The sequence below is a fragment of the Eumetopias jubatus genome, unplaced genomic scaffold, assembly GCF_037043125.1.
Source record: "Eumetopias jubatus isolate StellerSeaLion01/CBP00866 unplaced genomic scaffold, mEumJub1_p1.0 scaffold_4, whole genome shotgun sequence".
Classification (NCBI taxonomy): Eukaryota; Metazoa; Chordata; class Mammalia; order Carnivora; family Otariidae; genus Eumetopias; species Eumetopias jubatus.
Genome location: NW_028274810.1, coordinates 30,499,109 through 30,512,532, shown reverse-complemented (window position 1 = coordinate 30,512,532; position 13,424 = coordinate 30,499,109). Strand labels below are relative to the sequence as shown.

The window sequence follows — 13,424 nt, the reverse complement described above, 5'->3', positions numbered from 1 at the left end:
ATAAACAACCGGCAGTTGCATTTTTTGTTTGTTCTAATTTAGTAGGGCGCTCAACAAAAAGAAGTGAAAAGCAGGGGTCAGGAAACTGACCATCTTTTATCCACAGTGTGCCCAGTGTCTTGTGTGGCCACGGTATGTCAGGATGTGCTAGAACTTCTAGAACCTGAGACCTTTCTGTATCTGAATTATCTTTACTGAAAATAGTGCTGGATCCTTAACCTTACGGCTCACTATTTTTTTTAAGCAAAGAATTATTCCCGGGCTTTATTTCTGTAACCGCTCTTTTAGCCAACCACCGCCTAGGGGAAGAAACCCAACCCTCTTGCGCAAGCGCCCAGTAGCCGATTGCGCGACTCCGAGGGCTCTACAGTGCGCATGAGCAACCTGAAGCGGCGAGGCGGGAAGTGTTGCGCAGGCGCGTTTGGCAGACTCGCTAGGTGGGGAGCTCTTGGAGGCGGCGACCCAGGCGTCTGGGGAGCCACAGAAGTCGTATTCCCTTAAACTGTGAGTTTCCGACGGTTTGTTCCATGGCGCGGGATTTTGAGGGATTAGAAACGAATTCTGGATCGTGACTTCGGTCTTGTCGCAGCGCAGTAACTCCCTCACCCCCTTCGGATCCCGCTGACCCACGGCGGGAAAGTCCTGCGCCTGCGCACTAAGCATCCCGTTCGCTCTCGGGTCTGAGGGAGGAAGGTCCTTCCCGGCTGAGCTCGCGGCCTGTGCTCCTAGAAGGATCCCATTCATTCCATTTTCTCTTTGCCCGGCGTTCGTGGCCTGTATCGGATCAGTTCTCCATCAGCTTGCACGGGGCATCGGACAAGCCTCCTGGCGCTCCCTTTGAGTAGTCACACCATTTCCTCCTTCAGTCCTCTCCCTCAGGTCAAACCGCTCTCCTCACAAGGCCTACCCCAACCTGTCCCTACTCCCCCATTCTCCAGCTGGCTGGTGCCGGGCGGGCTGCCACCCCGGTTCCCACGAACACCCTTTCCTTTGCCGCCGGCCGCCGAGGATGCTCCCCTGACTAGGACATTTTGCCTTCGTTCCCCCTGCTTGTGTTTCTGGAAGGTGAAAGTGAAGCAAATGGAATCCTTAGAAATGGCCCACAGGTTTCCCACCTTTGGGGATTTTAGACATATGGTGCATTCTTAAATGTTTGCCCCTTGGGGGAGAGTGGCATTTTTTAGTGCTTGGTTCAGTAAGTGATTTAAACTTCTCATCTTCTCCAGTATTCTAATTTTCACAGCTGCTTTGTTCCCCCTGTGGACATGACCCCTTAGCTGGCATTTTGCATCCCAGTTGTTTGGTGATGGAGGCATCTTTGGGGATTCAGATGGATGAACCAATGGCTTTTTCTCCCCAGCGTGACCAGGTTCAGGCGGATGGCTCGTTAAAAAAACACGAGCAGAATTTTAAACTACCAGGTATGTGTTTAATTCCAAGGATGTGCAGGCAACAATTCTGTGATTTCGATTATTTTTTTTTAAAGGGAACTTCCTGAATGGTAAAGTGAGTTGTATGTTTATATGGGAGCATTTTACAAATCAGTAAAGCATCCTAAGATCTAGATTTAGGATTGGATTGCTATCCAGTGGGATGGATAGCAATGGATTACAGACCATCGATGTCATTTTACAGATGAAGTTGCTAAGGTGGTTATCCAAGAACACAGTTTGTTGATAACTCAAACTAGAATTTCTTTTCTCCTAGGCCTGTGTTCTTATCTCTAGTCACCATATTGCATTAAACTTGGATTTAGAAGTCAACATTGGAGGGATTTTCAGTTAAAGTATTGAAAAGCAGAATTCACTGACAAAAATAAATGGTTTACCAATAGTAAAGCACTGTTTCTCCGTGTACCTTATGAAGTGGTGTTTGACCCTAATCCAGACCCTGAAGTGAGAAGGAGGGGAACGAACAGTACTTGATCTTGTACACTAAAATGTGCACCTTCATTCCTGCTCCAGCAGTGCCTGGGACATAATAGACCTTTGATAAATACTTGTTAAATAGGGGAGTCCCAGTTGACCATTTTTCTTTTTCCTAAAAGGTAGCTAAATCTTTTCCATCTTTGTTTTAAACATATTTAGTGCTTGTCCAAAAGATACTAATTTGACCTCCTATCCATGATAAACTTATTCACTACAAAATAGACTTTAACAACACCCTAGAAGAATGACATCACTTGCTTTTGCTTTTTGACTGAAAGTAAACTCTTCTTTGGTTTCAAAATGAGTACCCTTTCTGATGTCCCTATTTTTGGTGATGAAAGCCACTATTATTCCAGTTACCTGTGCTTAAAACTTTAAAGATGTCTTCACTTGTGATTTGTATTTGCTCCCCATATCCGGTTACCCAGCTTTATCTTCTTTTTAATATATGTATGGCATTGCTTCTTTCCATTCCCACTTCTACCACAGTAATTTGTTCCCTTACACTTTGCTCCTGAACTGCAATGAAGTTTCTTATCTAAACTGCCTGCTTTCACTTCTTTTCCATCCTCCAGTTCATCTGGGACACTGCTACTGGAACAATCTTAAAATGCCACTTCATCCAGTTTCATGGATGCTGTCCCTCTTCCATTTTTCCTGTTCTTCGCAATTCAGCTTTCCCCTATGTCATTGGACATATAATACAATAACAGTCATTGTATTATCGTTTTTGTATTTTTTAGCACTCCGTGTATTTTGTCTTTCCAGTTATCCTGTAAGCTCCTTGAAGGCAGTATCTCATACAGCTCCTGGTGTATGTTGTGCTTCAGGCAGAGTATATGAACAGATGAATCTGACTTGGTTCTAGTATTATGTTCAAGTGAAAGCTACTTTTCTAATATTCTTCTGAAAATCTGAGAAATAAAAGATGAATTTTATTCTAAATTTCTAAAGTTTTATGGCTTTTACATATCAGAACATTGAACCTTATAAGCAGTACTTTTTTTTTTTAAGATTTTATTTATTTATTTGACAGAGAGAGACACAGTGAGAGAGGGAACACAAGCAGGGGGAGTGGGAGAGGGAGAAGCAGGCTTCCTGCTCAGCAGGGAGCCCGATGCGGGGCTTGATCCCAGGACCCTGGGATCATGATCTGAGCCGAAGGCAGACACTTAACCAACTGAGCCACCCAGGCGCCCCAAGCAATACCTTTGATAATTCATAAAACATGCTGAAATTTTAGTCATACCTTTTTTCTAATGACTCTTAGTAAAAGCTAAGGTTATATCAAAAACAACTTCAGTCAGGAGTAAAGCTGATGAGATCCAGGCCCATAACTGTCTCATGATCTAATATGATTTACTTTCCCTTGATGGAATAACTTTTGAATGCTGGGAACTTTTTATGTATCTTTGTATTCCCGGAACCTAATAGTGTCTAGCACATAGTAGGTGCTTGAAAATACTTGAATGAATGGTTTATTTTCTTTTAAAGATTTTATTTATTCATTTGAGAGAGAGAGAGCACAAGCAGGGGAGGGGCAGAGGGAGAAGCTGACTCCTCGCTGAGCGGGGAGCCGGACTTGGGGCTCCATTCTAGGACCCTAAGATCATGACCTGAGCTGAAGACAGATGCCCAGGTGTCCCTGAGCCACCCATGCACCCCCAGTGAATGGCTTAATGCAAGGATATAAAGTAAAATACTTAGTGTAATGGATGAATAGCATGATCTTTTGTTTTGGGATATTTGTCAGTTTTTTATAGCTTTTTTTTTGATAAAAAATTATACATGCTTATTGAAGAAAATTTACAAAGTATAGAAAGCCAAAATAAGGAAATAGTATCCCACTATATAAATACTACCACTGTTGACATTTTGTTACAGCCCTTATTCTTCCTGTGCATACAGAGGTACATTTAAGAAAAGAATAAATTAGGAATGTAACAAACTTACTTCTAATCTTTATTTTTTTTACTTAGCAATATGTAACTTGAACATTTCTTATGTAATTAAATCTACAGCTTGATTTAAATTGACTGCCTAATGTTTCATTGCGTAGTATGCTATAATTTAATTACCTTTTTTATTGAAACTTTAGATCGTTTTCCATTTTTACCTATTAAGAAAAATGCTCCAATGAACAAAGTACTGGGCATAATATTGTATCAAATGTTTATTTTCCTCTGTATTGTTGAACTATACCATAAGGCATGCATTTGGTGTGTTATGTGGGTGCTCTTAGTTGATACTACTAAAATAGGTTATACGTGCCATATGATTTGCCTGGGACAGATCCAGTTTATGCCTGTTGTCACACTGTCCTTATTATTAGCACCCCTTTTCACTCTCAAGACTGCCTCAGTTTGGGTTAAATTATATGATCTTCCTAGTTTAAGAGATGTAAGTCAGGCAGTACATGAAGCTCCAGAATAAGCATCACATATATTCCTAGAGTGTCAGTTTTACTCCTTGGTAAGTAATTGAAAACATTTCATTTATATGATGAATATTAAATGTTTATTATGTGCAGTTACTTCTCTAGGTGCTGGGATAAATCAGTGCATAAAATAGACAAAAATCAATGCCCTCAGTCTAGGGGAAAGATAGACAATAAAGAAATATTCAAAAGTGGTTTAGTACTGTGAAGAAAATATAGAAGGGAAGTGGAGATAGGAAGCGTTGGAGGAGGAGATTATGATTTTAATAAGTGTAATTGGTCAGAGAAGACCTCAGTGTGGTAACAGTTGAACTAAGACTTGAAGGTGGTAAAGGAGTGAGCTATGTAGAAATCTGGGGGAGAGCATTCCCTGGCAGAGGAAACAGCAAGGGAGAAGGCCCTGAGATGGGAGGTGCCTAGCATTTAGGAGTAGCAAGGAGGTCCTTGTGACTGGAAGCTGGAGGGTGATGGGAGTGATGGCAGAGAGGTGTGAGGAGGGGAGGTAGTTCCTTGGCTTTTATACGAAGCGAGTTATGAAACTATTAGTGAGTTTGAGCAAAATAGTGACATGGTGACTTAGCTTTCACAGGATCACTCTGGCTATGTTACAAATAGATTATATAGGCCAGCAATGATGAAAACAGTGAGTATAGTGGCTTTATTAAAACCACTTGGATATGTTTGGAAAAAAATAAATAAAACCACTTGGATATATTATGTAGCAGGAAAAAAAATTTTACTTAAAATTTCAAAACAGAAGCCTAGACCTTTATGTTTAAAATATAGGCATTTAATTTTTTGGCTTGTAGACTTTTCACAGTCTTGCCCTCATCCTCAAAGTATATATTCATTCATCTCTGCCTTTAGTAGTAGTTTCCATTGTTTAACATTAACACTCTGCTGTTTACTCTCATCTCCACTTTAGATTTGAGGATTTTGCATTTAGTTTGGTTGTCAGAAAGTTTTACTGTTGTTTAAAAATGTCAGAGTTGTTGTGTAGTGACCGGAAACTAAGCATATTTTGAGTTTTGTAAAGACCGGTAAGTACATAGCAAGTTAGTGAATGGTATGGAAGCACATTGAGCTTACATAGTCATTCACATGGTTTGTGCATTACAGTAGTTCCTTATTACATGTATTTTTCTCTGGTGATTTCTAATAGTTAACCAGCATCTCTACTACTAACTGCCAGCTCATGCTACTACAGAGGGAAGTTCCAAAATATGGAGCTCAGACTTGGAAGTAAAGTTTGTCTAATCTGACCCCTTTGATTTGCAGGTTAAGAAACTGGACATTAATGTGGTTTAGTGATAAAGAGTTGAATCTAGGCTCTCTTCTATATCAGCACTCCAGTAGTACCTTCTGTGATAATGGAGATGTCTCTATTGTCACCTGTGGCTAGTGTGACTGGGAAAATTTTTAATTTTTTTAAACTTTAGCTTAAATTTAAATAGTAGCATGAAACTAGTAGACAGCACAACCCTGTGTCATACTACTACAAAGCTTTTGGTGTTATTAATCATATATACACATACAACAAAAGATGCACACAAACACTTTAATATATTTAGTAATAAAAAGACTACAAACAGGCTTCTTAACATATTTCATCATATATAAATATCATTGTTAGATACACCATTTTATATACTGCTCAGAAATGCTGCCAGTTATACTATGACACAATGCTTTCTTATCACCTAGAATTTTTAATTTAAACTTTTTGAAAGAGTTCTTTGAGATCTAATTAGACAAATAATTGTATGTCTCTGGTACATAATTAAAAAGGAAAACAAACATTTCACCTCTTTCTCTTCTGAATCAATTTTAGTACTTAGACTCACTGACATCCTATTTTTCCCCCCTCACAATATTGTTCTCTCTACATTAGTGATGCAGCATTTCTTTGAAGAGTTTATTTTTTTAAAGCCATTGTTAATGGACTCCTAAAAGCCCAATTATGTGGAGTTGGCCTATGTCTGATTTCTCCTTCACCACCTTTACCATTGCTCCCTACAACCATCTGCACTTAAGGGTTAAATGTGAATGCTCCTTTATGATTTCTTGGATTTTCTTTAAGGTACTGATACCTGTTCTGTAAGTTTGTTGATGCTGGCTGACAGTAATTGTAGGTTGCATCCCAATTTCAGAGTTTTAAAAATTGTTTTTCAGAATCAAGGAAATGTAATATAAAATTGAACATACCATTTTAGTACCTTTCATGGTACCTTTTCTATAACACTGGAATTTGAAGCTGGTTGGAACTGACACTCATTAGGAAAGATTGTAATTGACTGTGGCAACTATGACTGCTAGAAAGCTGACTTTACCCCCCCAGGCCTTGGTTTTGGTTTTTAGAGTGAAGTAGTGTGGTAACTGATAGTGAGGTAGCTGCTACTGTCTTTGGCTTCACTCTTTTGTAGCTTCTTAAACTTTGATTTTTTTTTTCCCCACAGCTATCTCTGAATGCCCCATAATGATAGTAATCATTCACTCATTGAACAAATATGCCAGGCATTTCTAACTAGGAGCTGAATGTACTATGGTAAATTATATAAATAGGGAAATGTACTGATGGAGCTTATATTCTAGTGGGAGGAGGCAGACAGCAAACAAACAAACAGGATGATTTTATAGTGAGTAAGTACTCTAAAGACAATAAGCAGGGTAATTTGAGTAATGAGAGGAATGCTTTTAAATAGGGTGTCAGAGAAGACTGAACATTGAGCCAGCCACATGAAATTATATGGGAAAAAGATTTCAAGTAGAGGGAATAATAAAAGCAGAAGTGATAAATGTTAATAACAATAATTACAATAAGAATTATCACTTTTATTTAATATTTACTATGTGCCAGGCATTGTTGTTAAAAGTTTCTCTTATGTATATTATTTCATTTAATCCTCACAGTATCTCAGTGGCATGGGTACAGTTATTACCCCTTTTCTGTAGATGGGGAGACTAAGGCTCAAGGTGATAAGCTGTGTGCTCAAGGAAGGTCATACTGCCTCTTAAATATTGGAGCCAGGATTTTAATTTAGGCCTCCCGTCTCTAATACTGGTACGCATAATTACGGTTATAGTCTTGCCTCTTGTATTGAAACCCATAAAGCTTCTCCACTTCACCTATGAAGTAGATGGGAAAGTAATCTTTATATTGATTGATAGAGTGGAAAGAATATTGGACTAGATCTTCTTGGCCTGTTACATAGTTCCAGCTCTTTTTTTTTTTATTCATTTGAGAGAGAGAATGTGTGTGCGCACCCCCCCCCACACACACACACTAGAGCATGGGGGGAGGTCAGAGGGAGAGGGAGAAGCAGCTTCCCACTGAGCAGGGAGTCCCATGCAGGACTTGATCCCAGGACCCTAGGATCATGACCTAAGCCAAAGGCAGCCACTTAACTGACTGAGCCACCCAGGCGCCCCTAGTCTCTGAAAGCTCTTAATGTTGTTCTTCCTTCCCCTCAAATTCGTCTTCTACTTATCATCCTGCTTAAAAATTTCCATGGCTTTCACTTGTATTCTCTGTCCTTCCCTTCTTCAGCCACATTGAATTTCATTACTTCCCTCACCCACCTCTCCCCCCCAAAATAATCCACGTCTTTTTCCTTTTCCATGTCTTTACATACATAATTCCTTCTTCCTAAAATACCTCATCCACTTTTTCTACTTGGTGAGTGCATCAGAACACAGCTTAACTGTCACCTGAAGCTTCCTGGTACCTTCAGATGTGTTCATGCCCCTCCCCCTCCTTCTATCTAGTAATATATGCATTCCTGTATTATTATAATTACTGTCTTATATTCAGAGTGAGCTTTTAAAATCTGTCTTTCCCACTAGACTGAGTTCCTAGAGAACAGGGGCTGCACCAAATTGTTAAATTTTTTTTAACTACCCATCGCTAAGCATTTTTAAAAAATACAGTGTTTGTTAAATGGACAAATGATTTCACTTCCCTGAGTAGGGTTTCTTATCTGAAAATCAGGATAATCGCTTCTCGGCCTTTTGGCTAAGATCAAGTGAAAATCAGGATAATACCTGTTCTGCCAATATCTCAGTGCTATTGTGAAGATCTGAAAAGATAATACATGTGAAAACGATTTGAAAATAGCTTAAACCATTATATACACTATTCATATTATTATTATAACTGAAAAAGTAGCTGATGGTTGGCTTAGATACTGTAATAAAATCCAATGACTTTTTATTATGTTAATCACCATACATTACATCGTTATTTTTTTTTAAAGATTATATTTATTTATTTGACAGAGAGAGACACAGTGAAAGAGGGAACACAAGCAAGGGGGAGTGGGAGAGGGAGAAGCAGGCTTGCTGCCAAGCAGGGAGCCCGAAGTGGGACTCGATCCCAGGACCCTGGGACCCTGGCCTGAGCCAAAGGCAGACGCCTAACAACTGAGCCACCCAGGCGCCCCACATCATTAGTTTTTTTGATGTAGTGTTCCATGATTCATTGTTTGCATATAACACCCAGTGCTCCATTCAATACGTGCCCTCTTTAATACCCATCACCAGGCTAACCCATCCCCCCACCCCCCTCCCCTCTAGAACCCTCAGTTTGTTTCTCAGAGTCCTAGTCTCATATGGTTTGTTTCCCCCTCCGATTTCCCTCCCTTCATTTTTCCCTTCCTACTATCTTCTTCTTTTTTTTTTAACATATAATGTATTATTTGTTTCAGAGGTACAGGTCTGTGATTCAACAGTCTTAACGCAATTCATAGCGCTCACCATAGCACATACCCTCCCCATTGTCTATCACCCAGCCACCCCATCCCTCCCACCCCCCACCACTCCAGCAACTCTCAGTTTGTTTCCTGAGATTAAGAATTCCTCATATCATTGAGGTCATATGATACATGTATTTCTCTGATTGACTTATTTCACTCAGCATAATACCCTCCAGTTCCATCCACGTCATTGCAAATGGCAAGATCTCGTTCCTTTTGATGGCTGCATAATATTCCGTTGTATATATATATACCACATCTTTATCCATTCATCTGTCAATGGACATCTTGGCTCTTTCCATAGTTTGGCTATTGTGGACATTGCTGTTATCAACATTGGAGTGCACGTACCCCTTTGGATCCCTACATTTGTATCTTTGTGGTGAATACCCAGTAGTGCAATTGCTGGATCGTATGGTAGCTCTATTTTCAACTTTTTGAGGACCCTCCATACTGTTTTCCAGAGTGGCTGCCCCAGCTTGCATTCCCACCAACAGTGTAGGAGGGTTCCCCTTTCTCCGCATCCCCGCCAACATCTGTTGTTTACTGACTTATTAATTTTAGCCATTCTGACTGGTGTGAGGTGGTAGCTCATTTGAGGTTTTGATTTGGATTTCCCTGATGCTGAGTGATGTTGAGCACTTTTTCATGTGTCTGTTGGCCATTTGGATGTCATCTTTGGAAAAATATCTGTTCGTGTCTTCTGCCCATTTCTTGGTTGGATCATTTGTTCTTTGGGTGTCGAGTTTGATAAGTTCTTTATAGATTTTGGATATTAGCCCTTTATCTGATAGGTCATTTGCAAGTATCTTCTCCCATTCTGTCAGTTGTCTTTTGGTTTTGTGGACTGTTTCTTTGGCTGTGCAAAAGCTTTTTATCTTGATGAAGTCCCTGTAAGTTCATTTTTGCCCTTGCTTCCCTTGCCTTTGGCAATGTTTCTAGGAAGAAGTTGCTGTGGCTGAGATCGAAGAGGTTGCTGCCTGTGTTCTCCTTTAGGATTTTGATGGACTCCTGTCTCACATTGAGGTCTTTCAACCATTTGGAGTCTATTTTCGTGTGTGGTGTAAGGAAATGGTCCAGTTTCATTCTTCTGCATGTGGCTGTCCAATTTTCCCAACACCATTTGTTGAAGAGACTTTTTTCCATTGGACATTCTTTCCTGCTTTGTCAAAGATGAGTTGACCATAGAGTTGAGGGTCCATTTCTGGGCTCTCTATTCCGTTCCATTGATCTATGTGTTTTTGTGCCAGTACCATACTGTCTTGATGATTACAGCTTTGTAATAGAGCTTGAAGTCTGGCATTATGATGCCACCAGCTTTGCTTTTCTTTTTCAACATTCCTCTGGCTATTTGGGTTCTTTTCTGGTTCCATACAAATTTTAGGATTATTTGTTCCATTTCTTTGAAAAAAGTGGATGGTATTTTGATAGGGATTGCATTGAATGTGTAGATTGCTCTAGGTAGCCATTGACATCTTCACAGTATTTGTTCTTCCAATCCATGAGCATGGAACGTTTTTCCATTTCTTCGTGTCTTCCTCAGTTTCTTTCATGAGTATTTTATAGTTTTCTGAGTACAGATTCTTTGCCCCTTTGGTTAGATTTATTCGTAGGTAGGGCACCTGGGTGGCTCAGTTGGTTAAGCGACTGGCTTCGGCTCAGGTCATGATCCTGGAGTCCCGGGATCGAGTCCCGCATCGGGCTCCCTGCTCAGCAGGGAGTCTGCTTCTCCCTCTGACCCTCCCCCCTCTCATGCTCTCTCTCTCTCTATCTCATTCTCTCTCTCAAATAAATAAAATAAAATCTTTCAAAAAAAATTCTATTAAATAAAAAAGATTTATTCCTAGGTATCTTATGCTTTTGGGTGTAATTATAAATGGGATAGACTCCTTAATTTCTCTCTCTTCTGTCTTGTTGGTGTATAGGAATGCCACTGCTTTCTGTGCATTGATTTTATATCCTGCCACTTTACTGAATTCCTGTATGAGTTCTAGCAGTTTTGGGGTGGAGGGGTTTGGGTTTTCCACATAAAGTATCATATCATCTGCAAATAGAGTTTGACTTCTTCTTTGCTGATTCGGATGCCTTTTATTTCTTTTTGTTGTCTCATTGCTGTGGCTAGGACTTCTAATACTATGTTGAATAGCACTGGTGATAGTGGACATCCCTGCCGAGTTCCTGACCTTAGGGGGAAAGCTCTCAGTTTTTCCTCGCTGTGGGTTTTTCATAGATGGCTTTTATGATATTGAGGTATGTACCCTCTAAACCTATACTCTGAGGAGTTTTGATCAAGAAAGGATGCTGTACGTTGTGAAATGCTTTTTCTGCATCTATTAAGAGGATCATATGTTCTTGTTCTTTCTTTTATTAATGTATCACATTGATTGATTTGCAGATGTTGAACCAACCTTGCAGCCCAGGCATAAATCCCACTTAGTCATGGTGAATAATCCTTTTAATGTACTCTTGGATCCTACTGGCTAGTATTTTGGTGAGAATTTTTGCATTGATGTTCATCAAGGATACTGGTCTGTAATTCTTTTTGATGGGGTCTTTGTTTTGGGGATCGAGGTAATGGTGGCCTCATAAAACGAGTTTGGAAGTTTTCCTTCCATTTCTATTTTTTTGGAACAGTTTCAGAAGAATAGGTATTAGTTCTTCTTTAAATGTTTGGTAGAATTCCCCTGGGAAGCCATCTGGCCCTGGGCTCTTGTTGGGAGATTTCTGATGACTGCTTCAATTTCCTTAGTGGTTATAGGTCTGTTCAGGTTTTCTATTTCTTCCTGGTTCAATTTTGGTAGTTTATACATCTCTAGGAATGCATCTATTTCTTCCACATTATCTAATTTACTGGCATATAGTTGCTCATAATATGTTCTTATAATTGTTTGTATTTCTTTGGTGTTGGTTGTGATCTCTCTTTCATTCATGATTTTGTTGATTTGGGTCATTTTTCTTTTTGATAAGTCTGGCCATGGGTTTATCAATCTTGTTAATTCTTTCAGAGAACCAGCTCCTAGTTTGGTTGATCTGTTCTGTTCTTTTGGTTTCTGTTTTTTTGATTTCTGCTCTGATCTTTATTATTCCTGTTCTCCTGCTGGGTTTAGGCTTTATTTGCTTTTCTTTCTCCAGCTCCTTTAGGTGGAGGGTTAGGTTGTGTATTTGAGACCTTTCTTGTTCCTTGAGAAAGGCTTTTATTGCTATATACTTTCCCCTTAGGACTGCCTTTGCTGCATCCCAAAGATTTTGAACAGTTGTGTTTTCATTTTCATTGGTTTCCATGAATTTTTTTAATTCTTTAATTTCCTGGTTGACCCATTCATTCTTTAGTAGGATGCTCTTTAGCCTCCGTGTATTTGAGTTCTTTCCGACTTTCCTCTTGTGATTGAGTTCTAGTTTCAAAGCATTGTGGTCTGAAAATATGCAGGGAATGATCCCAGTCTTTTGGTACCGGTTGAGACCTGATTTGTGACCTAGGATGTGATCAATTCTGGAGAATGTTCCATGGGCACTAGAGAAGAATGTGTATTCTGTTGCTTTGGGATGGAATGTTCTGAATATATCTGTGAAGTCCATTTGGTCCAGTGTGTCATTTAAAGTCTTTATTTCCTTGTTGATCTTTTGCTTAGATGATCTGTCCATTTCAGTGTTAAAGTCCCCCACTATTATTGTATTGTTGTCGATGTGTTTCTTTGCTTTTGTTATTAATTGGCTTATATAATTGGTTGCTCCCATGTTAGGGGCATAGATATTTACAATTGTTAGATCTTCTTGTTGGATAGACCCTTTAAGTATGATATAGTGTCCTTCCTCATCTCTTATTATAGTCTTTAGTTTAAAATCTAATTTGTCTGATATAAGGATTGCCACCTCAGCTTTCTTTTGGTGTTCATCAGCATGGTAAATGGTTTTCCACCCCCTCAGTTTCAATCCGGGGGTGTTTTGGGGTCTAAAATGAGTCTCTTGTAGACAGCATATCGATGGGTCTTGTTTTTTTATCCAGTCTGATAGCCTGTGTCTTTTGATTGGGGCATTTAGTCCATTTACATTCAGGTTTTACTTTTTTTTTTAACGATTTTTATTTATTTATTAGAGAGAGAGGGAGGGAGCAAGCACAAGCAGGGGGGATGGCAGGCAGGGGAGAAGCAGACTCTCTGCCAAGCAGGGAGCCTGATGCGGGGCTCGATCCCAGGACCCTGGGACCATGATCCGAGCCGAAGGCAGCGGCTTAACCGACTGAGCCACTCAGGCACCACCAGGGTTTACTATTGAAAGATATGAATTTAGTGCCATTGTATTGCCTGTAAG

At 39.8% G+C, this 13,424-nt stretch overlaps 1 protein-coding gene across 3 annotated transcripts in view; it reads left to right on the top strand.

Annotated features, from left to right (window-relative positions):
* Positions 1–417: 417 nt before the first annotated feature.
* The window catches only part of CDC7 (cell division cycle 7), a 32,377-nt gene continuing 19,370 nt past the window's right edge, over positions 418–13,424 (top strand). For 2 of the 3 annotated variants that reach the window (XM_028087677.1, XM_028087675.1), the window contains exons 1-2: positions 418–504; positions 1,227–1,421. In XM_028087677.1, the coding sequence (XP_027943478.1) occupies positions 1,307–1,421 (115 nt within the window). In that variant the 5' untranslated portion in view covers positions 418–504; positions 1,227–1,306. The remainder of the gene's footprint in view (positions 505–1,226; positions 1,422–13,424) is intronic. The other variant, XM_028087676.1, reaches the window with a different exon arrangement.